This window comes from Oryctolagus cuniculus, chromosome 12 (assembly GCF_051225735.1).
Source record: "Oryctolagus cuniculus isolate XC-2025 breed Fujian yellow rabbit chromosome 12, ASM5122573v1, whole genome shotgun sequence".
NCBI classification, from domain to species: domain Eukaryota; kingdom Metazoa; phylum Chordata; class Mammalia; order Lagomorpha; family Leporidae; genus Oryctolagus; species Oryctolagus cuniculus.
In genome coordinates, this window is record NC_142878.1 from 80,198,622 (window position 1) to 80,223,623 (window position 25,002).

A 25,002-nucleotide genomic window follows, 5' to 3' on the forward strand; every position below is an offset into this window, starting at 1 on the left:
CCACAGCCTGCAATGTTGGCAACCCATATGGACACTGGTTTGAGTCCCAGCTACTCCACTTCCTATCTGGCTCCCTGCTGAGGGCACTTGGGAAAGCAGTGGAGGATGATCCAAATACTTGGGCTCCTGTATTCACATGGGCGACCTGGAAGAGGCTCTTGGCTCCTGGCTTTGGGTTGGCCCAGCCCCAGTCATTGCAGCCATGTGGGGAATTAGATCTCTCTCAGTCTCTCCTCTCTATCTTAACTCTGCCTTTCAAATAAATAAGCAAATCTTTTTTTAAAAAAATCACAACTTCTATAAATATATTTTCATTATAGACTAATTTAAATAATCCTTTTATATTATATTTATTAGGACATTTTTAACCAGTTCATAAAAATTTCTATTAAAATTTTTAACCTATACTATATGTTTTAATCAGAAATAATAGACTGTATAAAAACCTGTCATGAGCTGCACAGGTTTTTTAATTTATTTTGGGGATTTATTTTATTTATTTGAAAGCGAGTAGAGAGAGGGACAGAGCAAGAGAGATCTTTCATCCACTGGTTCACTTTCCAGGAGGCTGCAGTGGCCGGGGCTGGACCAGGCCAAAGCTAGGAGCTAGAAGCTTCTTTTGGGTCGCTCACATGAACAACAAAGGCCCAAGCATTTTGGCCATCTTCCACTGCTTTTCTGAGGCCAATATCACGGAGCTGGATCAGGAGCTGGGACTCAAACCAATGCCTATATGGGTGGCATTGCAAGGCAGTGGCTTAACCCATTACACCACAGTGCTAGTCCTGATACCTTGTGCTTAAATAATTCAGGGGCAGGCTTTGTGGTGCAGTGAATTAAACCACTGCTCTTGATACTAGCATCCCATGTTGAAATGCTGGTTCGAGTCCCAGCTACTACACTTGCAGTTCAGCTTCCTGCTCATGCACCTTGGATGGTAATGGATGATGGCCCAATACTTGAGTCCCTACCCTCCATGTTTGGAGACCCAGATGGAATTTCTGGCTCCTGATTTCTGGGTTGGGCCCGGTCTGTCTCTAGCTGTTGTGGGCATGGGGAGTGAGCCAGCAGATGAAAGATCTTTCTCTCTCCCTCTGTCACTCTGCCTTTTAAATAAATTAATTAAATGAAGAAAAAAAAAAAAACTTAAAAGAATACTAGTTCCTGAGATTTTGATCCAATGGATCTTCTCTCCAGTGGATTTTCTTTCCCTTTGTTTGTCAACAGTAACTTCTCATTCTTTCACCTCTTTTGAAAATGCCTGGGTCCCAGGTCCTATCCAGTCTTCTTTGTGTCTTACATAGAAAGTAGTAGTGAAGGTTTTTAACACTCTTGTAATCATATCTCCAGCAATAAAAAGAATAACTCAATTGTCTTGTTATACATACATCCAAATAGAAAGGCAGAACATGCACTTGGTCTCTCTCCCTACCTTGAGTTGGCGCACTTCTGGAGGAATAGCAAAGGATATCTCTTAGCATGTTTGTTAACTGAGGAAAGCCTGGATAAAGCACAGATGTTTCTGTCCAGGTACACAGAGGATGTCAAAATCTGTATCAGGTAAGTGTGCCATATCTTATCAGGACACAGAGGAGACTTGATAGACTAGTAACAGCACTTACCACAATGTTTGAATGAAGAGTAATGTTGATTCAGATCAAATCAAATCCTGGAAAACTGAATTATAAGCAGAAAATGAGGAAAATACAAACTGGTCACTAAGAAGTGCAAATCTGGAAACTTCTTTTGTAGTGAAGTTTTTTGTGAGCACATTTTTGTTGCCTCTATGATGAGTAGGAATAAAATTACATGGAGATCAGTAATCCCCACAGAAAGAAAAAAATAGCAGATATTTGCTTATTTTAAGACCAAACAGTCCCTAATTCACAACTTATGACCATAATAATCGAAGTTCTTTCCTCCTGTTTTAGAGAGGAACCTTAACCCCAAAGCAGCCTGCCTTAAGAGAAGGGAAGAAGAAAAAGTTTCTGCCGTATCGGCAGAGCCGCCAACCACACTGCCAGGAACCCATCCTGGGCTTAGCGAAACTACCAACCCTATGGGTCATATGTAAACATCAGCCAGGTAAGTATGGGTGTGAGATCAGCGTGCAAGAAAATCATCTTAAGATTCAACTGAAATTGGATTAGAACTTTTGAACAGTTGTGCCTTGATCAGAATTTGGAATACAAGAGTTTGCCTCTCTGTTGTATAATCCTGAAGCCAGTGTCATTTTACACCAAGTTACTGTTGTCCTCAGAGTATGATCAAATCTCGTGATTTATAAGGAAATTTAGGTTCTCTTGTTCTGAATCATCATGTGTACTCCACTGTCACACAAATACCATTCTGATTCAAGAAGAAAATAATGTAATGACTCATCCGTCAGAAAATACTTTTGCTACCACTCAGACTATACCACACTCCTCTATTCAGAAATGGTTGACCATATCATTAAGCAGTTTCCACTGACCCTCCAGTTCTTCTTTGTCCCCAAGCCAACTCTACAAAGAGTTATTGCTTGTTTCCGCTTGTATTGAAAATTCAAGTTGGTAATATGCAGTTTCCTCCCCCTTGGAAGCCTGTCAGTTAACACCCTCTAGACTCCATTAGTGAAGATAAAGGCATTATATATGACAGAACCACAATACCCTTCTCTGGCAGAATTTTACTAGTTGAAAGACTGCTTGTGATTTTTTTTTCTTTTTGACAAAGTGACAAAAATAGTATGAAATTTTTGCCAGAGCAGTAATAGATAATTTACATCATTTTTTTTTTACTATATACATTCACATCGCAGTCTAAATTATATATAGTTAATACTTTGTGGCTATAATAAATATTGATTATAATAAATATTTGAAGCAGTAGCATTTTAGTTAGCTGTATGGGCTAGTAATAGAATTGGTAACTTCATTTTATAATGTGCAATGTGTTGTTTTTTTCACAATGTTATCCACAGATACAGAGTAGTCAATAAAGGCAGATGGATGGGAGGTATAGAACAGCAAAAGCTACCAAGCACAACTTTATTTGATCAGCTTTATGGTTATCATTTTGAGCTGAAAATCTGGAATATTTAGTAAACTCCAAACATTAGGTAATAATTTGCCTTTCTCTGAAGGATCTGGTTCCTATGTGTACTACACATAGCCTTCCTAGGATCAAACCCCAGACCACAATAGAAGGGGGAAAGGGAGGAAGAGTTAATGCAATTATTTAAGTCAAATATAATTGTAATATTAGCACACTGTAGAAAACTCCAGAACACCACAAAAATATCCAGCACCCTATAGATTTTGCATGTCAGATTTCACAAGAGCCTGTGTTGCATTTCAGCTCTTCTAAAATCCAAGCCATTTTTTCTCAAATCTTTCATGGAAAGCCTAAGAATTTTTGTTTGAAAAGCAAATTTTGAAGTTTTAAAATAAAAACATTCTGTTATTTCACAACATAAAAGTGATTAAGTTGATAAATCATTTCAAAGAATGTTGAAAGGTAGCTTCCTATGCTCATGTCCCAGGTAACCCCCAGGTTTTGACAAAGAGCACTTGACATTCAGCTGACACACTTACCTCAACATGTGTTAATTCTCTTGCCTCTCTCTGGTTTGTTTATTCATTTCTTCTTTTCTTCCTAGTGTTTCTACTTCTTATTCCTTCAACTCTGTCTGTGTACTTCACTTATCTTTTCTCCTGCTGTTTACTTTCTGTTCTTTTACTACTTGTTTATCTTTTTTGACTAATATACTTTTTTTTAGTTCCTGTAGTGTTTTATTTGTTTATTTATTTGGAATTTTTTTTCCAAAGAAAGCTTTCAATTAAGGAATATATACTTCATGCATTTCATAAGTACAACTTTAGGAATATAGTGATTCTACCCACCATACCCACCCTTCCACCCACACTTCCACCCCCATTTCCTCCCCCTCCCCATCCCAGCCACATTCTCCACTAAAATATTTTCAATTAACTTTATGCACAGAAGACCAACTCTATACTAAGTAAAGAGTGCAACAATTTGGGAAAAAAAAAAAAAACTATTCCTCAATAGTCAAGACAAGGGCTATTCAAAGTAATTGCATCTTGAAGTTAATTTCACTTCTTTTTTTAACTTAATGACTTTAAAGAAGCACCCAAGAATGATACATCTTTTTGCTAGCACTTAGACATAACAAACTTAAGAGACATAAGTTATAAGAATATCCTGCATGTAATATATTAAAAGAAAGTAAGTCCTTGAGAACAAGTTTTATCATTAATTAGGGAAGCACCTAAGAAAACAAGCAATGGAGTTGGACACTGAGGCATAAATAAAACTTGTGAAACATTCTCCACTTAAAACACTAAAATGAAATAAATCTATGAGAACAAGTTTTATTGTTAACTTTCATAATACAACTCTGAGGACCAAGGTCCTGCATGGGACTCCTGTTGTTAATTTAGCAATTAATACTCTTATGTATGATGTCAGTGACCACCCGAGGTTCTTGACATGAGCTGCCTAGGCTATGGAAGCCTTTTGTATCCACAAACTCCATCAGTATTTAGACAAGGCCATAAACAAAGTGGAAATTCTTTCCTCCCTTCAGAGAAAAGTACATCCTTCTTTGGTGACCACTTCTTTCCACTGTGATCTCACTCACAGAGGTCCTTCATGTAGGACATTTTTTGCCACATTTTTTGTCCTGGCTTTCCATGCCTGAAATGCTCTTCTGGGCTTTTCAACCAGACCAGAATGCCTTAAAGGCTGATTCTAAGGTCAGAGTGTTATTTAAAGCTATTGTCATTCTATCAGTCTACTGTATGGACTGCTTCCTGTGTTGGATCATTCACTCCTTTATAATTCTGTCTATTTTATTACCAGACACTTAATCCTATTTATATGATCACTTTAGCACTTAGTCTATCTATATGTCTTATACTGCTTTTATATCTCTGGCCTTGTCTCTCTTCATAGTGTGGGAATTTCCCCACTTTGGGAATTTCCCCATTTTAGGTTAAACTAAACTTTGAGCATTCTCACCTATCAAGAAGGAGTTAATAATCCTTGTTTTTTTAAAAAAAAGTTTTAAAAGATGTTCAGATTATGAGATATAGTAGATATACTTCATAGATGTTACAGGCTAGTGTTTATCATCTTAGAATATGTGTTAAGGTTGCTAATTTCATAAAGGTAGTTTCTTGATTTCTCTTGAAAACCTTCAGTTCTTTATAGAACTAATTAGCAGAGGGAAACAAACAAGAGACTGGGCAGCAGAAAACTGCTGCTTGTATCAAAATGGCTGTCAATAAAAATGTAAGAGTACCATTATGTGATGTAAAGCCCCAGGAAGTTCTGAATATCTACCACAGTTTGCTGTGCCTAACAACATCAATGTATTCCTGAATAATACTGTGGTGGTTATTTAATGAGGAAGTGAAAGGTATGATTCTTAAAACTATTTCCATTAAAAATGGTTAAAATAAAAATTTTAGAGTTACCTTTCTATATATTACATTGGGAGCATAAGTATGTATACAATTGGTAGCAGTTGTATTGTAAAATTTTCTTAACAATTCAATGAACAAACATTTAATGAAGACCTACTACGGACCAGGAACTAGGACCAAGAGTAAAATGAATACGAAATAATCCCTGGTTTCAGAAACTTTTGAGTTTAGAGGAGATAAAGGCAAACTATAGAACCTCAGAGCTCAGGTATTGCCAACTTCAGTGTTACTAAAATGAAGGTTTGCATACTTGTCCCAGGTGTCATATAATCTTATAACTGTGATTCTATAATCATATGATCTCCTCTAGAATCTTACCATACACATCAGGTAAAACCATTTCAATCACTTTCTCCTTGAAGGTTTGTTGCCTCCAGGCAACCATAATTTGAAAAGGTAAATGGAAAACTCCAAAAGTAACGTTCTTCAGTATTAAATTTCACACAGTTCGCAGCAGAATGATGAAATCTCATATTTTCCCATTCTTCCACACCTAGGACATGACTCATCCCTTCATTCTTCATATCCATACACTGCATATACGTTACCCACTCATTAGGTACTTGGTAGCCAACTTGGTTATCAGATTGACTGTTCAGTATTTCAATGTTTGTGTTCGAGCCAGGGTTGGGGAACATGTTTTTCTGCCAAGGGCCACTGGATAATTATAGCAACATTCATGCACCATACAAAATTATCAACTTAAAAAGTAGCCTGCTATACATTTGTTGAAGTTCAAGTTCTACCTGCGGTTACCTTGGCAGGGCCAGCCCCTGTGATTTCACGAGCCTTATACAGCCTACAGGCCAGAAGTTCCCTACCTTGATAACCTTTGTTTTATTTATTAATGGTCCCAAACCACAAGCTTTTGTTACAATATATTGTTATAGTTGTTCAATTTTATTTTGTTATTGTTAATCTCCCACCCTGCCTAATTTATAAAATTAAACTGTATCATAAGTACATATGCCATAGGAAACAACATAATGTATTGAGGGTGTACCACAAAATTCATGGAGGAATGGAATTAAAAGATGTTTATTTTGGTGCGAAAATTGAAATCCATGCATAGTTCATTTATAATATGAATTTTTCCATGAAGTTATTGAAGACCCCTCATGTTTAGAATTCAGTATTACCTGTGGGTTCAAGCATCCACTGGGATTCTTGGAACTAGTCCTCTGTAGACGTGGGGACTACTGTATACCTTGAAAAGAAGCCCATTTATCAATCACTTAACAAACTACTAATAATTTAGTGCAAACCTGGGTATAAATGAGGAATGCCAGTTTGTTTTATTTTGGGGGGAATGGTGTTTATTTTTAACAATTATGTACTGATTGGTTCTCGTCTCTCTCCTGGTTCTCCCTGCCACAGTTCCAGAGTTATCAGTAGGCTAGATAGAAGGTGACCTCTCCTCATAAGGACTTGGACAACTCAGATTATCTGAAGACACAAACCTGACAGGAGGGAGAAGAAAAAGCAAAACACTTGAAGCAAGAAACTCAAAGGTAATCCTACGATCAAAGCAACTGGTCAACACTTCCATCAGAAGTGAAGCTTGGAAGCTCATCAGATGGAACGCCAGCCCATGAGATGCTTGCAGCATATCATTTTGCTGCAAGCAGTGTGTCGCTTCTGCACAATCAGAGACTGTCTCGATCTCTCCACTCACCGTGGAAGTTGCCTTGTGCCTAAACTGAATTGACAAATGCATTGTAACTACAAATTTTATTTATTGTTATGGAACTGTAAGGTCTACATATAAAGGGAAAAAGTTAATGTGGAAAGCTGATCTACACTCAGCTGATGCCAGCATTCGTTAAAGCTGTTCACATGCAGAGAACAAAGCAGTGACAACCATTGGCCCTTAGCATTCCCGGCATACCTATTAGTGTCTTAAAAAGGAAGGGAAAAGTCTTTTGTTACCCTCTCCTATCCTTTTGCCATATGAATAGTGTTTTCCATGATATAGGAAAATATTACTTGGTATAGCATTTCTCTCTCATTTTTTTCATTCATTTTTATTTTCTCTTTGTGGGTGTTATATTTGATCTCTAATCTGAATAGTTTGTGGTCACAGTCCAGAATCCTCCCTGGAGCCCTATGTGCTTTGCACATTTACCTTACAGTGGTAAGCAGAGACCATCTGTGACCATAGCCTAGCTAAGATTTTAAAGGGGAAAATCTTGTCCCCTACATTTTCCTCCAAATAAACATTGCTTTATTTCTAATAATAACCAAGACTTTTCAAGCTTCTAGGTTTCATAGTAAAGCTTGTAAGAGCAAGAAGTGTAAATTACAAGGGAAGAATCTGCTTTTTAGAAATTGCTTTGTTTTCCAAGCAGTAAGTACTGCAACCAGTACTTGTGAAGTGTTAGCTGTAAGTAAGCACAAAATCCATTTAAAATACAAAGACGAATTTTCAGGCTGTGATTATGGTGAACCTAACAAAACCTGGTAGTCACCAAGGCAGGTAGTGTGATAAATGAACACACCACTCTGAGGCTAATTACCTAATGGAATACAAGAGCAATGGTCACCCATGTGTGCTTATGCTAGCCTTTCTTTCTCTGTCATTTGGATGGCTGGTCAGTCAGTGAGGAGGAATCCAGTGGGTGATTTAATCGACTGCAAACCATCTGCCCCTGTCCCAAGAAGATGAGCCAGATTAGCATTAAACCAGTACTGGTCAGTCCATCTTAGCACTGTGCATTAAGGCACCCTCTGTCTCTAATCCTTCAGAGTTGTTTTTTAAGACACAGTAATCACTTTGAACTTCCATGAAATCCGTCTTCCACCACAACAACCCTGGGAGAGAAAAATATGCTAAATAAGGTTGTCTTGGCGTATTAATTCCTTATAGCCAATATCAACAATGGCAATCAGCACACAGAAGAAAGGACCCAAATCACTATGTAACTTAAAGATTTCTGTTAATTTGAAAGAACAAAAACAGTTAAGATAGAACTTCAGATCCTCCGATCAGGATGATTCCTAACAAATCAGTTGTTTGTGACCCTAGTGGACTCTTTGGTTACTTTAATTTGCATATATTCTCCAGTTGCATCAGACTCTCTCTGTGGCCTTGTTCTTCATTTCAGTGTTAATCAGCTAAACAGAAGTTGTTGCTTATGATGTGTGAGTGAACATATGCCACTGCCTGGCCTTTTTTCTTCAGAGCTTGTTGTCTTTTCGCTATATTAGACTTTGCAGTATGCCCAGAAGCTTTCCTTCATAAAATAGAAAGAAAAAAACATTTGGCTTATTTTTCACTGTAGCTAGTCTTTTATACAATAATCTTGTAAGAAAATTTCTTGAATTCTAAATATTACTCTTTCTAGATTTTTGAAATCGAAAAGTTTTCAGTAAAAAGTTTCTTACTTTATTTTATTATATTAGGTAGTAAAAATGTAGGGTTATTTACCATAACCTGTTTATTAATATCAGAAATTTACAATAGCCTTTTAAGACCATAGTAGGATTCTAGCATACCGTGTAGTACCTATGGAGTATTGTAAGAGCTACTTGTCTGAGATGAATCGCTTCTCATCTTGTTCTCCAGTTTCCATTGTTGGTTTATTGCAGATTTGTATCCTGTGTCAAATTCAAGGTATTATTGATAAACCTTTTCAACCAGCAGCAAGAAGTTCAAAATTTTTTTCTGTCACTGTAACAGAAAACACAATATGTATATAACATTTATGTAGCAATAAATGTGCCATCTTTTTTTTAACATAGTAAACTAGTGAGTTTTTTACATTCCTCTTTTTTCAAGGAATAATGTATTTTGTTTTCATTTCTCCATCTCATTCCTGTCAGAAATGCTCACCCTGCTTTTCATACCTGCACAATCTATGTAATCTGAGAAATCTTCAGGAAAGAATCAGGCTTATGCTATTTCCACCCTTGCCTTCTGTACTGATAGCAGCCTTGAGCTTTTTCTGAAGGCCAACCAAACAGCAATTAGGAATTAAGGAAAATCTGGAGAAAAATGAAGAAACTAGAAAAAGACCCAAATGAGGCTTTTGTATTTAATGTTCTTCAAAGCACTTTCATTTGTTTAATGTCCCTTTTCTCACACACAAAACAAAACGATCTGTCATAATTAGGGATTGGTATTAGTGTTTCAGATTAATAGTTCTGTTTTCACCCCACTTTTCTCTGTGGAAACAGCACAGTGATTTCCCATGGGGACTTCAGGTCACACAAGAGCCCAGACTAGACAGTGACTTTCCTATAGCGCCTGTGCATGAAGAACCTGTAGTCAGAGCACTTCTCTTGGGATCTCTTGTTGAATTGTGAAATCCACTGTTGATCACACTGAGGAGAAACCAGATGATTTTATTTTAGGGTTTGATGAAAATAAACTTTTTAGTTTGATTTTATGAAAGATGATGAACGAAACTGAAAACTGCCAAAGAAGAAAATATATTAGAACTGAACTGAAATCTAGAGATCATTGAGTCATCCACCTCATTACTAGATTCATAGAAACCGAGAGAGGTGAGGTGACACCGGCATCCCAAATAGGTCCTGGTTCAAGTCCCAGCTGCTCTATTTCCAATCCAGCTCCCTGCTAATGGCTTGGGAAAAGCAGTAGAAGATGGCACATAAGGGAGACCTGGATGAAACTCTTGGCTTCAGCCTGGCCCAGCCCTGGCTGTTGTGGCCATCTGGGGAGTGACCCAGGGGATGGAAGTTCTCTCTTCAATCTGTAACTCTTTTAAATAAATAAATATAACTTAGGCCCTACAAGGCTGTGTATCTAAGAGCACAAAAGTTGGAAACAGGTGGAGACACTTAAAAAGTTTTCCCACAAAAACCTCCCTTCCTTTACTTTTTCTTCTTTTCTCAGATTTCCAGGCCAGTTCTATTCTGTGGCTTCATTTTTCTTTACTGTATTTTTTTTCCTTTTTCATGTTTCTCTTCTCCAGTTCATACATTTTTTTCCCATGGACACTCACATTTTAAATATACATTACATAGGGTGTATATGTATGTGTTATGGTTAAGAAGTGCTAGCCTCAGCATCAAAGAGTCCTTGATTGAAATCCAAGCACCACATCTCTTAAACTCCACTTCTCAGAAAACTGGAGATCCATATTAGAATTGTATAAGTATTGAATGAAACAATGTATGGAGAGCATTAACATGGTTCCTGTCACATAAGTACTCAATAAATGATAATTTTTTAAATAAATAGAATTATAACCATCTCCCAGGACAATTCCTCTTCAGCCACGCTGTCAGAGATACATGGTCAAATAATCTCCCGGAAGATGGCTGCTCATATTTGCAGGAGTCTGCGTGACTTGTGGTAATCCAATGAAACGTTGCATTTATTTTCAGTACCCTCCCCTGAATGATTCATTTTTGCTTTTTTTAAACCTTCACACTGTGGTTTGGATTTGTGGCCATTTGCCTTAAGCAGATGCCAAAGGAGAGAGACAGGTCCCTAGAGTTGGAAGGAGGGCCTGTGGAGGAGGAGGGAGGCAGAGGAGGAAAAGACAGCTCTCAGAGCACGTTGCAGGTCTGACATCTGCAGCAGGACAAAGGAAGGCAGGGGTGGGTAGGAGAGCCTCCCACTACCATGCAGCTCCAAGAGGGCCTGGGCTGCCCAGTCCAGCACAAAGATTGCCACTGAGGAGTCTTGGGCAGAAAGGGCAAGGCACCAGTGTCCCTGTTGGGGTGAGTCGTTGGCTGGGAGTTACCTTGGGAGACTGAGGCCTATGTTTGAACACTGCAGCTAAGGTGCTGTAGCAGGAGGCTGACTTGAAAGACGGCTTCAGTAGTGTACCTCCTGGTCCTTGGAGAAAACTGGCAAAACAAAGCCAAAGGTCTTCTGAAGTCGCAGGGGCCATAGCTGACCTCAGCTTCCCGATGAATGTTTCAGAAATTGCTGTCTTACTCCCCTGGCACTCCATAGGCAAGGAAACCTGTGCACGTGCTCAGGAAGCTTGACTGCGTCCCTCCTGTCTTCCTGGGACAACCCTGGTGGGGACTGATGTTAAGCTGGGTCCTGCCCCCCGCCCCACCCCTGGCTACCGTGATGTGTGTTTTGCTGTTCTTCACAGGACGTGGGGCTACTCCCTGCCTGGCAGCTCAGTGTCCCATCCACAGGTCTCTGTGGCCACCTGACTTGGGGAGCCCACAGCGCCTTTGATATTTCCGGTGTTTCCCTGTGTGTGTCCTCATGCCCTGGAGGCTCTGACCTCTTCACTAGGCTGGAGCATATTCACAGGAGAAAAAAATACCTGTCCTGTGTTCTTTATCTTGCCCTTTTTAATCAGTTACTGTCAGAAGACAACCTGAGGCCGGCGCCACAGCTCACTAGGCTAATCCTCTGCCTGCGGCACTGGCACCCCCGGTTCTAGTCCCTCTCAGGCCGCCGGATTCTGTCCCGGTCACTCCTCTTCCAGTCCAGCTCTCTGCTTGTGGCCTGGGAGTGCAGTGGAGGATGGCCCAAGTCCTTGGGCCCTGCACCCGCATTGGAGACCAGGAGAGGCACCTGGCTCGTGGCTTCGGATCAGCGTGGTGCGCTGGCCACAGTGCGCCGTCCGCAGCAGCCATTTGGGGGGGGGGGGGGACCAACAGAAAAAAGGAAGACCTTTCTGTCTGTCTCTCTCACTGTCCACTCTGCCTGTCCAAAAAAAAAAAAAAAACCTGAAAAAGATGTAGACCTCCAGTCTCTCCAAAGTGATACTGGGTGCCACTGCTGCCTGCTTCCCAAATTGCCTTTCTCGCTCATGGAAGCCAGGGCTCCACTAGATAGGGTCCCCAGCTACAGTCTTCCAGGAGCTCTGAGTCTTTCTCCCTTGGAAGTGCTAAGCCCAATGGACAGAGCTCCTAGCTTTTCTTTTTTTTTTTTTTTTTTTTTTTTATATTATTTATTTGAAAGAGTTACAGAGAGGCAGGCAGAGGGTTCTTCTGGGTCTCCCACATGGGTGCGAGGGCCCAAGCACTTGGGCTATCTTCTGCTGCTCTCCCAGGCGCGTTAGCAGAGAGTTGGATCAGAAGTGGGGGAGCCTTGTCTCGAACCAGCACCTATATGGGATGCCGGCACTGTAGGCAGCAGTTTTATCCACTACACCACACCACCGGCCCCAAGATCCTCCTAGTTTTTCAAAGCATGTGCAAAAGTTTGCAACCTAAAAAAAATTAAAGTGCCAAAAGATAAAGAGTTGCAAAAGTAATTTTAAAGAAAATCAGAAAAAATCACAAAATTGTTATAGCAAAAGTATGTTACTATTTAATGTGGAACTTGAGTTCATTTTAATACACTTGATCTCAGCAAATCAGGGGTAGAAGGTGTAGTACTGTAAGGAGCACATGACAGACCCACAGCTAACATCATACTCAGCAATGAAAAGCTGGAAACTTTTCCTCAGCTCAGGAATAAGTTAAGGATGCCCATTTTTGCCATTTCTGTTTAACATAGCACTGAAAGCCCCTTCCAGAAAGAAAAGGGGGAAAAAAAGGCAACCAGCCTGAAACAACCTAAATTGACCCTGTTTGCAGACAACATGACTTTTATATATAGAAAATGCTGAAGATGCCACCAAAAAGAGGAGTGGGCATTTGGTGTAGTGGTTAAGATACTGCGCCAGCGCCGCGGCTCACTAGGCTAATCCTCCGCCTTGCGGCGCCGGCACACCGGGTTCTAGTCCCGGTCGGGGCGCCGGATTCTGTCCCGGTTGCCCCTCTTCCAGGCCAGCTCTCTGCTGTGGCCAGGGAGTGCAGTGGAGGATGGCCCAGGTGCTTGGGCCCTGCACCCCATGGGAGACCAGGAGAAGCACCTGGCTCCTGCCATCGGATCAGCGCGGTGCGCCGGCCACAGCGCGCCGGCCGCGGCGGCCATTGGAGGGTGAACCAACGGCAAAGGAAGACCTTTCTCTCTCTCTCTCTCTCACTGTCCACTCTGCCTGTCAAAAAAAAAAAAAAAAAAAAAAAAAGATACTGCTTGGAACACCTGCTTCCCATGTCAGCGTTCCTGGGTTTGAGTCACAGCTCTGCTTCTTACTCCAGCTTCTGTGATGGGCTAAGTACTTGGGTCCTTGCCACCCACATAGACCTAGATTGGGTTCCAGGCTCCTGGCTTCATCCTGGCCTTTTCCTGGCTGTTGCAGGTATTTGCAGGAGTAAACCAGCAGTTGGAAGATATTTATGTCATTCTCACTCTATGCCTTTCAAATAAAAAATTTTAAAAGTTTACACTGTTAAAAAAAATACAGTAAAGTTTCAAGATACAAAAGCAGCACACAAAAATCAGTAGCCCTTTTTATTGTTTTTAAAAGATTATTTATTTGAGAGGCATAGTTACAGACAGAGAAAGGGGGAGGAAGAGAGAAAGAGAGGTCTTCATCTGCTGGTTCACTCCCCAAATGGCTGCAATGGCTGGAGCTGTGCCGATCCAAAGCCAGGAGCCAGGAGCTTCCTCTGGATCTTCCATGTGGATGAAGGGGCACAAACACTTGGGCCATCCTCCACTGCCTTTCCAGGCCATCAGCAGGGAGCTGGATAGAAAGTGGAGCATCTGGGACTCAAACTGGCTCTTATATGGAATGCCAGCACCACAGGCGAATGTTTAACCTACTACACCACTGGCCCCAGCATTTCTTTACAGTAAGAATAAAACATCTGAAAAATGAGAACATTCCCACTCACAGTAGCTATAAAAAATAAAATACCTCAGAATAAATTAAATCATGGCGGTGAAAAGACCTAAACGGTGAAAACTATAAAGCACTGAAAGAAACAAGAACGCACAAATGGGATGATAACCTGTGTTCCTAGATTGATGTATTAATATCATTAAAATGTCCATACTGCCCAAAGTGATCTGCATATCCAACGCAATCTCTGTCAAAATTCAAAGAACAAAAAAATCCTAAGGAACCGTGAGAGACCAAAGTAGCCAAAACAGCCTCAAGCAGAAAGATAAAAGCTGGAGGCATCACACTACCTGACTTCAAAATATACTACAAAGCATGGTATTGGCATAAAAACAGACACGTATGCCAATGGGATAGAGTAGAAGGCCTGGAAATAAATCCACTCATTTACAGTCAATTGGTTTTTAACAAAAATGCCAAGATCATACAATGGGGAAAAGATAGTGTTCAATAAGCGGCACTGGGTATATTAAATATCCACATGCATATACCAAAGTTATTTTTAAATGGATTGAAGGGGGCCAGCACTGTGGCCTAGCGGATAAAGCCATTGCCTACAGCGCTGGCCTTCCATATGAGTGCCCATTGAGTCCTGGCTGCTCCACTTCAATCCAACTCCCTGCTAACACACCTGAGAAAGCAGTGGAAGATGGCCCAAGTGCTTGGGCCCCTGTGCCCACGTAGGAGACCCAAAGGAAGCTCGTGGCTCCTTTCTTGGGTATGCCCAGCCTTGGATGTTCCGGCCATCTGGGGAGTGAACCAGTGGATGGAAAACCTCTCTCTATATATCTCTCTCTGCCTCTGCCTCTGCCTCTCTCTCTCTAACTCCGCCTTTAAATGAATGAATAAATATTTTTTAAAAAATGGATTGAAGACCTGATGTAATAACTGAAACAAAGTACTGGAAAAAAGCATGAGGAAATCTTCACATTGGTCTAGGCAGTGTTTTTTTTTGTTTTGTTTTGTTTTGTATGACCCCAAAAAATACAGCCAACAAAAGCAAAAATAGACAAGTGGGATTCTTTAAAACTGGAAAGTGTGGGCACAGCTCAGTAACCAGCAGTGAAGAGACAGCTATAGAATAGGAGAGTTTGCTAACTGTACATCTCATAAGGAGTTAATATCCAAAATACATAAGGAACTCAATAGCAAGAAAACAAACAACCCAGTTTTAAAAATGGGCAAAAGGGGGGCTGCTGCTGTAAAGCAGCCACCTGCAGTGCCGGCATCCCATACAGGCACCAGTTCGAGTCCCAGCTGCTCCACTTCAACCCAGCTCTCTGCTATGGCCTGGGAAAGTAGTAGAAGATGGACCCAAGTGCTTGGGCCCCTGCACCCACATGGAAGTCCAGAAAGAAGCTCCTGGCTCCTGGCTTTGGATCAGCCCAGCTCCAGCTGGTGCAGCCATTTGGGGAATGAACCAGCAGATGAAAGACTTCTCTCTCTGTCTTTCAAAAAAATTAATCTTAAAAAAAAAAAAATAATAATAATAATGGATGTGGCCGGCACCCTGGTGCAGTAGGTTAATCCTCTGCCTGCGGTGCCGGCATCCCATTTGGGCGCCAGTTCTAGTCCCGGCTGCTCCACTTCCAATCCAGCTCTCTATTTTGGCCTGGGAAAACAGTGGAAGATGGCCCCAAGTCCTTGGGCCTCTGCACCCATGTGGGAGACCCAGAGGAAGCTCCTGGCTCCTGGCTTTGGATCAGCCCAGCTCCAACCATTTCGGCCAACTGTGGAGTGAACCAACAGAAGGAAGATCTCTCTCTTTCTCTCTCCCTTTCACTGTCTGTAACTCTACCTCTCAAATAAAATAAATAAAATCTTAAAAATAATGGGCAAAGGATCTGAACAAATAACTTTGCAAAATGACCAACCGGTATATGAAAATATGTTCTACATCACTAATCATCAGGAAAATATAAATTCAAATCATAGTGAGGTATCACCTCATACCTGTTAGAATGGCTCTTTTTTTTTTTTTTTTTTTTTTTTTTTTTGACAGGCAGAGTTAGTGAGAGAGAGAGAAAGGTCTTCCTTCCGTTGGTTCACCCCCCAAATGGCCGCTATGGCCAGCACGCTGCTCCTATCCGAAGCCAGGAGCCAGGTGCTTCCTCCTGGTCTCCCATGGGGTGCAGGGCCCAAGCACTTGGGCCATCCTCCACTGCACTCCCGGGCCACAGCAGGGAGCTGGACTGGAAGAGGGGCAACCGGGACAGAATCCGGCGCCCCGACCAGGACTAGAACCCGGTGTGCCGGCGCCGCAGGCGGAGGATTAGCCTAGTGAGCCGTGGAACTGGCCTCTTTTTTTATTTTTTAAAATATTTATTTATTTATTTATTTATCTATCTATCTATCTATTTAAGAGGTAGAGTTACAGACAGTGAGAGGGGGAGACAGAGAGAAAGGTCTTCCGTCCGCTAGTTACTCCCAAATGGCTGCAACGGCCGGAACTGTGTCGATCCGAAGCCAGGAGCCAGGAGCTTCTTCCTTTTCTCCCATGTGGGTGCAGGGGCCCAAAGACTTGGGCCATCTTCTACTGCTTTCCCAGGCCATAGCAGAGAGCTGGACTGGCAGAGGAGCTGCCGGGACTAGAACTGGCGCCCATATGGGATGCCGGCCCCCCAGGCAAAGGATTAACCTACTGCACCATGGCGCCAGCCCTGGCTCTTTTTTATTTTAAAGATTTATTTATTTGGAAGTCAGAGTTACATGCAGAGAGGAGAGACAGAGACATCTTCCATCCACTGGTTCACTCCCCAATTGGCTACAACAGCTGGAGCTGCACCGATCCAAAGCCAGGAGCCGGGAGCTAGGAGCTTCTTCCTAGAATGGCTCTTAAGAAAGAAAGAAAAATAGTCTCCTCTGTCCCGGAAGTTGATACCGAGCTCCCGCTCGTGTGCTGTCACTAGGGGAGTAGCCAGAACCAGTGAGAGGCGCCGGGCTCGCAGACCGCCGACATGCCCTTGGCTAGAGATTTACTCCATCCCTCTTTGGAGGAGGAAAAGAAGAAACATAAAAAGAAACGGCTAGTTCAAAGTCCGAATTCTTATTTTATGGACGTAAAATGCCCAGGTTGCTACAAGATCACCACGGTTTTCAGCCATGCCCAAACAGTGGTTCTTTGTGTAGGCTGTTCTACAGTTTTGTGCCAGCCTACAGGAGGGAAGGCCTGACTCACAAAAGGCTGTTCCTTTAGAAGAAAGCAACACTAGTGACCCACACAACCTCCTGGATTGGTGTTCTCACAGAAAGCCTTATCATAAGTTCAGTGATTCTAGTGAATCTACTAAGATAATGTAATTTTGTTTGATTTTATAAGGTATACAAGTTACCCCCTATTTTGATGTCAGTTTTTCAATAAAGTTTTGATTATGGGCAAAAAAAAAAAAAAGAAAAAGAAAAGTAAATGTTAGCAAAGATGTGCAGAAAAGGGAACTTCACTCTGTTGGTGGAAATGTAAAATTTGTAGTCATTAAAGGAAATGGAAGTTTTCTTCAAAAAGTTAAAAATAGGGGCCGGCACTGTGGCGTAGTGGGTAAAGCTGCCACCTGTGTTGTCGGCATTTCATATGGGCGCCGGTTTGAGTCCCAGCTGCTCCACTTCCAATCCAGCTCTCTGCTATGGCCTGTGATAGCAGTAGAAGATGGCCCAAGTCCTTGGGCCCCTGCACCCGCATGGGAGACCTGGAAGAAGCTCCTGGCTTCTGGATTTGGATCAATGTAGCTCTGGCCATTGCGGCCATTTGGGGAGTGAACCAGCAAATGGAAGACCTCTCTCTCTCTCTCTCTCTCTCTCTCTGCCTCTCCTCCTCTCTCCAAGTAACTCTGCCTTTCAAGTAGATAAATAAATCTAAGGGCCAGCTCTGTGGCGCAGCGGGTTAAAAGCCTTGGCCTGAAGCGCCAGCATCTATATGGGCACCAGTTCTAGTCCTGGCTGCTCCACTTCCAATCCAGCTCTCTGCTGTGGCCTAGGAAAGCAGTGGAAGATGGTCCAAGTCCTTGGGCCCCTGCATCTACATGGGGGACCCAGAAGAAGCTCCTGGCTCCTGGCTTCGGATCAGCACAGCTCCAGCCATTGCAACCATCTGGGGAGTGAACCAGCGGATGGAAGACCTCTCTCTCCCTCTCTCTCTCTCTCTCTGCCTCTCTCTGTAACTCTGTCTCTCAAATAAATAAATAAATCTTTTTTTAAAAGTTAAAAATAGACCTACCATAAGCTCCATCAATCCTACTAGGGACTCTGTATCCAAAGGAAAGGGAATGAGTATGTTGAGAGGTGTACACTCCCATGTTAGTGCAGCGCCATTCACAATTGCCAGGATCTGGAGAGCGCCTACATGCCTGTCAACAGACAAATGGATAAAGGAAATGTGGTGGATATGCACAATTGGAATAGTGTTCAGTCCTCCCTAAAAGGAAAACCTGTCATTTGTGCAACATGGATGATCTCAGCGGACATGATCTTCAGTGAAATGGGCCAGGTACAGAAAGACAGATAACGGGTGATCGCCCTCCCATGTGGGAGGGGAGAAAGTCAAACTCAAGCAGTGAATAGAATGATACATCATTTGCAACAGTATATCACATTCCTAAGGATCTGAGCAGCCTTGAGTCAAGAGGGCACCACAGGGAGGAAGCTTACTGCTCTAGGGTAGGGGAAGACAGTTTGTTTAAAAAGTGGGGAGAGCGCAGTCTCAGGGAAGAGTTGAGAAAACGAGAGGGAGCTCCAGCATGCAGTCCCTGCACGGGCCTGGTGGAACAGAGCAGGAGTTTATTTCGCAGTGCACAGAGCAAGGAGCTCACCAGCTGTGGCTCCATTCCCAGGCGCTCTGAGGACTAAAGGCCGGCGTCGGGCAGGTTACAGCAGGGGCGGGGCAGTGCCCGGCATCTCCCCCTCAGCTTGCAGTTCCTCCGGCTTCCCTTTGATGATTATAACTTGCATGATCAGCTGTGACCTGTTGCTGGCGGGTCCCCAGTGCTTGTGGCCTGCCTTTGATTGGCCCCGGGATGGGGGCCGGTGAGTCTCTGCGGTAATGGCGCCACAGGTGTTGGGTGCTCAGGGGTGCTGTGGCATTCCCACAGTGGAATCAGACTCGGAGATGTTAACTACAGAGGTGGCAACGGGATTCTGGGTCTCGGTGCTTGGGGTCTCGCTGGCCCCAGCCTTACCCTGTGCCACTCCCTTCATTCCCTGAGTTAATCTTTAACGAGGAGCTCACTTGTAATCATCAAAGAGAAGACAGAGGAACTGCCAGCCCCGGGAGAGATACCGAGGTCTGATACAGCCGACATCAAAGGCACGAGGGTTTCGGTGTGACCAAGGCTGGGCTTTGGGGCGCTCCTGCAGTTCTCTTCCAGGTACCCCTGTTTTTAGTGCTTTTGCTTGGTAATCTCCCAGGAAAACAACTGTATCCTCTCTGGAGCCAAGAGCACCTCTGTGTCTCTGAGGACAGAGGCTGCCTAGGCCTCTAGGACAGTTGAAGCTTGTTGAGCCGAGGGCGTAGCCCTGTGTCGTGAGCAGGCCTGTGACAATGGCCTCTGCTCTGCCGGTGGGAGGGATCACCTTGTCCCAAACACAGCATAGCCATCTTGCCAGCATGGCTTCCCTGCACCTTCTGGGTACTCTCGGTGAGCATCCTTGCGGTTCAGAGGAGTGGGCTAGGAACCAGGGCCGTGGGCGTGAGAAAGCCGTACCTCCTGGGGGCTGCCACACACCAGGAAGGCAATGGCTGCGGTTCCCGGTGCCACTCACTCGTCCCGGGCCTCGCCCAGGCCACCCTGCCTCCCCCTCATTAGATCGGGCAGGATTGTTTTTCAGGTTCTTTCAGCAGTGAGTTATTGATCAACACTGATAGGGCGAGGAGCTTGGTCTCCACCCGAACTGGCAGGGGTTCATTAGCTTCGTTCCCAAGCCTCATTCCTAATTAGGCACAGGAAGAAAGGAAAGAGAACACAAAGGGACAATTCTTCCCGAACAACCGCAGGCCTTGGAGAGAGAGGAGAGGGAAGCTGGAGGAGGAAACAGATAATGTGGCCCCAAACCTGAGCGCAGTGGGCAGGCAGCCGCCAGCGCCTGCTGCCCGTGCCGCCGTGTGTGGATCGCATGTGAGAATGTGACTTTCATTGGTTTGCTTTCTCCCTGCCTGATGATGCATTGGCAAGGCCCAGTTAAAAGCTTTGAAGTACCTGCCCGAGGCTTGCTCAGCCGCTGGGGCCTGGACCCAGAGGACTCCCCCGGGATGGGGTAGACGAGGGGATGCCGAGGGGGTGGTCCTCCCAGGACGTGAGTAGGAAGAGTGAAAGGCCCCAGTTCCTGCTGCTGGCAATCAGAAGCTGACTTGGTCTATTCCAGCTGTGTTCTAGGACTTCACGGTCAGGACCAGTGGCCCAGCTGGTTGCTCACTGGGGCAGGGAGGGCGGCAGGGGTAGCAGAGTTGCATGACTTAGAAGCTATGAGATCTGGCCCATCAGCTTACGTACTTGAGCCTCGGTTTTCTCTTCTATGGAGATAACTGATGATCGTACTAGCTGAGATGATGGTGATGAGGATTGGCACAGGGATACAGAGATGCATGGTGCATAGTAGGCACTTCCTAACTCTCCCAAGGAAAGCAAATGAGGGGCCAGCGCTGTGGCACAGTGGGTAAAGGCGCCACCTGTGACTGACATCCCATTTGCATGCCAGTTCGAGTCCCGGCTGCTCCACTTCCGATCCAGCTCCCTGTGATGCACCTTGGAAAGCAGTGGAAGATGGCCCAAGCACTTGGCCCTGCACTCACGCAGGAGATCTGGAAGAAGTTCCTGGTTTCTAGCTTTAGCCTGGCCCAGTCCCTGCCATCACGACCATTTGGGGGAGTGAACCAGTGGATGGAGGATCGCTCTCAGTCTCTCTCTCTCTAACTCTTTCAAATACATGAATAAAATTTTTTAAGAGCCAACTGAAGGGCCGGTGCTGTGGCATGGCGGGTAAAGCCGCCACCTGCAGTGCCAGCATCCCATGTAGGTGCCAGTTCGAGACCCAGCTTCTCTACTTCTGATCCAGCTCTCTGCTGTGGCCGGGGAAAGCAGTGGAAGATGGCCCAGGTGCTTTGGCCCCTGCACCCACATAGGAAACCAAGAAGAAGCTCCTGGCTCCTGGCTTCAGTTCGGCGCAGCTCTAGCCATTGCAGCCAATTGGGGAATGAACCAGCAGATGCAAGACCTCTCTCTCTCTCTCTCCTTCTCTTTCTATGTAACTCTTTCAAATAAATAAATCAATCAGAAAAGAGACCCAGCTGAAATATGATGGATTGCAGACCTACTGCGTTCACTAGCACTTAGCCAGCAGACCTGACCACGTGCCGGGCACGGGCTGACCCTGCCCAGATGAGAGCCATTCACGGGAGGAGATCACACAAATCACGGAGCCCGGGCGCTTGCTGCTGTTGCACAATGGTTGTTGCTGTCTTGGTCTGTGACACTGTGGTTATGCTTTTTTAAACTCCTTATCTTTCAGAGATCCGTCAGGAAGTGTTTACAGAATGGTGTGTTTCCATACAATCCCATGTTGGGGGGGCGTGGGGAGCCTATGGATGAAATGAGATTGGGTTAGGGGTCCACGGGGTTCATTATATTCTTGACTTTGGAAAATGTTTGAAATTTGAATTTTTTGTAATGAAACACTGAAGGAAGTAAAGGAAGACGGAAGAAGATGGATCTGCTCAAACTTCCTCCTGAAGCCCCTGGCCCACTGCACCAGTCGGTTGGCGGGCCCAAGGCCCCAAGGGACCCCTGGGAGCAGCCACTCCATGGAGAGAGGTGGCAGGGCAGGTGGTGGACACGACACCAGGTGGGCAGTGATAGCTTTGGGATCCGCAAGGAGGGAAGGCCTACACTTCCGGGAGTGGAGAGGCCTACTTCCGGGGAAGAAAGTCCTTGTCAAGGTCCCTGCAGGTGCCTAAAGGTCAACCAATGAGGATCAGACCCGCCTCAACCTTTAACCCCCCTGCCCTGAATCTATAAAAGGAGCCCTCCCAATCTCTGACGCGCGACTTCCCTGGCCTCTGCTCTGTTGCTCTGTTGGGACCGGGGAACCTCGCCCGGGAGCGGAACCGCAATAAAAGCCTGTGAATTAATTGATTTGTCTGCCTGGGAAGACTTGTCACGCACTGGACACCTTACAGGCAGCACCTTGGGACCAGGAGGGATGCTGGAAATGGCAGAGACCTGAGCCAACTTCTCAGCCAAAGGAAAGGATGGCAAGGGCCGCCGCGGTCCGGGAGGGGGCTGCTCCAGGGTTGGAGGGGAGCCCACCGCTGCCCAGCACCGCGCAGGGGGTAGCCTGCTCAGTTTGGAAACAGGGTCTGCTTGCCCAGCAGCTGGAAGCTGACCTGGTTGGTTTAGATGTTGGGCAAACCCCACCGGGGTTGAGCTTCCCCACATGCCAGCCTCGGTCCCCCGGAGCCCTAGGGTGTCCCGGAGGCTTCGGGGAGGGAGGGGCTCAGCAGCACCGAGGCTGAGAAAGCTGCTTCCGGTCCACCTGCTGCTCCCGCCCCGGCCGCAGGGAGGATGGCCTGTGTCCACAGAGCAGCCAGAATGCGGGGAGCGAGTCCAGATCTGCCCGGTGAGGCGGCTTTGGAACGGGCCGTTCTGCCAGCCAGTCTGGGGAAAGGAGGATTTTGCAACAACCTGGATGGTGCGAGTGCTTGGGGGGCCTGGGAAGGCCAAACGGTGTCTCTGGGGAGGAGGCTGTCCAAACAGGGTAATTAGGCTGCTGCTTTGTAGTGAGCTGGGAGAGGAATGGGGTGCACCGACATCAAAGCGCCGGAGACAATGGGGAGGGAGGCCCTGCGGGGGGTGTTCTGGGCGTGCTTTGAAGCCCCCCCCCCCCCCAGTAAGCCTTTCTCCCAGTCATTTAACACCTTTCCCAAAAACCAGCCCTCACAGGGTGGTTTCAGGTCCCGCAAAGCCACTTTTTCAAAAGAAGCTCTTCCCACCTACCCGAGGAGTCCCGGGAGCCGAGCCGGCCTCCTGCCCCTTCGGGCGCCTCGGAGCGGAGGCCAGTGCGGACGGGGGCCGGGCTGGGGCCGCCCTCGCTGCCGGAGCCTGGCTGCGGCCTGCAGGCTCGCTGAGCGCCAGCCAGCTGCTTCCCTGTGCGCCAGGCCAGGCCGCCGGCGGGGAGCGAGCTGTTGAGGGATAGGCGGGAGGTGGGGAAAGCAGGCGACCCATTCCTTCGGGTGGATGCGGCTGGGCCCCGGAGGCGCTAAGCCGGTTACCCCAAGGAAGAGCTGCCCAGGCCGCGGGCAGAGAGCAGAGGACTGTGGGTTCTCCAGGCAGCTGGGCGCCAATGTAGGAGTAGGCCCCAGCTGGCCTGTCTGAACAGGGGTTGTAACCCTGAAATTCAGTAAGTCCACGTTTCCTTCTCGCGTTTTGAGTGTCTTCAGGTGAAATGATAGGAAACTGGGATTTATTTATTTTTTAATACTTTAGCAACATGGGATGGCCATTGTAGCACAGGGGGTTAAGCCACTGCTTGGGAAGCCACATCCCATATCAGAGCACTGGTTTGAGTCCCAGCTACTCTGTTTCTGATCTGATTCCCTGCTAGTCCCCCTGGACAGCAGCTGATTATAGTTCATGGACCTGGGTCCCTGCCACTCAAATGGGAGACCTGGATGGAGGGCCTGGCCCAGCCTCTGCTGTTGAGGGCATTTGGATGAGCCAGCACATAGAAAATCTTTCCTCTCCTCTCTTTTTCCTTCTCACTCTGTCTTTCAAATAAATAAATATATATATATATCTACATATCTTTTAAGAATATTTTAGGGGCCGGCACCGTGGCTGAATAGGCTAATCCTCTGCCTAGCGGTGCCGGCACACCGAGTTCTAGTCCCAGCCAGGGCACGGGATTCTGTCCCAGTTGCCCCTCTTCTAGTCCAGCTCTCTGCTGTGGCCCGGGAGTGCAGTGGAGGATGGCCTGAGTCCTAGGGCCCTGCACCTCGAGACCAGGAGAGGCGCCTGGCTCCTGGCGCTAGATCAGCGCAGTGCGTCGGCCGCAGCGGCCATTAGGGGATGAACCAACGGTAAAAGGAAGACCTTTCTCTCTCTCTCTCTCTTTCTCTCTCTCTTTCTCTCTCTCTCTCTCTCTCCTCTGCCTGTCAAAAAAATATATATATATTTTAGGGGCCCATGATGCGGCATGGTGGATTAAGCTGACACCTACAAGGCTGGCATCCCATATGAGCGCCTGTTGGAGTCCTGGCTGCCCCACTTCTGACCCAGCTCCCTGTTAATGCACCTGGGAAAGCAGCAGAGCTTAGCCCAAGAATTTGGGTCCCTGCACCTATAAGGGGGACCCGGAAGATGCTCCTGGCTCCTGGCTTCGAATTGGCTGAGCTCTGGCCGTCCTGGCCATTTGGGGAGTGAACCAGCAGACAAAAGATACCTCTCTCTCTTTTCTCTCTGTAAACTCTGCCTTTCAAATAAAATAAATGTAAAAACAAATTTGGCAATGAAAATAAGGATGTCAGTTTTGAAAATTATGAAACTCAATAATGATACTTGAAAAAAATGCTCTAAAGTTTACTAGTTTATTCTGACTTACATACATGTCTGAAACTTTCCCTAATGAAAAATTCAATTCAATAGAAGTAACAGGGTTTTTTTTTTTTTTTAACTTTTATTTAATAAATATAGATTTCCAAAGTACAGCTTTTGGATTACAGTGGCTTTTCCCCCCCATAACTTCCCTCCCACCTGCAACTCTCCCATCTCCCACTCCCTCTCAGTAACAGGGTTTTTTAAAATTTATTTCTTTATTTGAAAGTCGGAGTTACGGAGAGAGAAAGACAGACAGAG

At 45.2% G+C, this 25,002-nt stretch overlaps 2 protein-coding genes and 1 pseudogene across 35 annotated transcripts in view; 2 read left to right on the forward strand and 1 right to left on the reverse strand.

Annotated features, from left to right (window-relative positions):
• The window catches only part of TCF12 (transcription factor 12), a 402,091-nt gene extending 392,854 nt beyond the window's left edge, over nucleotides 1-9,237 (forward strand). For all 34 annotated transcript variants that reach the window (XM_051821977.3, XM_051821978.3, XM_051821979.3 and 31 more), the window contains 2 exons: nucleotides 1,932-2,085; nucleotides 6,870-9,237. In XM_051821977.3, the coding sequence (XP_051677937.2) occupies nucleotides 1,932-2,074 (143 nt within the window). In that variant the 3' untranslated portion in view covers nucleotides 2,075-2,085; nucleotides 6,870-9,237. The remainder of the gene's footprint in view (nucleotides 1-1,931; nucleotides 2,086-6,869) is intronic.
• A 275-nt stretch (nucleotides 9,238-9,512) lies between these two features.
• Nucleotides 9,513-24,754, reverse strand: LOC149123117 (uncharacterized). Its single transcript, XM_089311022.1, has 4 exons — nucleotides 24,749-24,754; nucleotides 23,146-23,519; nucleotides 18,378-18,507; nucleotides 9,513-9,815 (listed from the first exon to the last, which is right to left on the reverse strand). Exons 1-4 carry the CDS (start codon nucleotides 24,752-24,754, stop codon nucleotides 9,714-9,716), a joined length of 612 nt encoding a protein of 203 aa, XP_089167148.1. The 3' UTR covers nucleotides 9,513-9,713.
• On the forward strand, nucleotides 17,004-17,569 carry LOC108178367 (small ribosomal subunit protein eS27-like pseudogene; annotated as a pseudogene).
• Nucleotides 24,755-25,002: the final 248 nt, after the last annotated feature.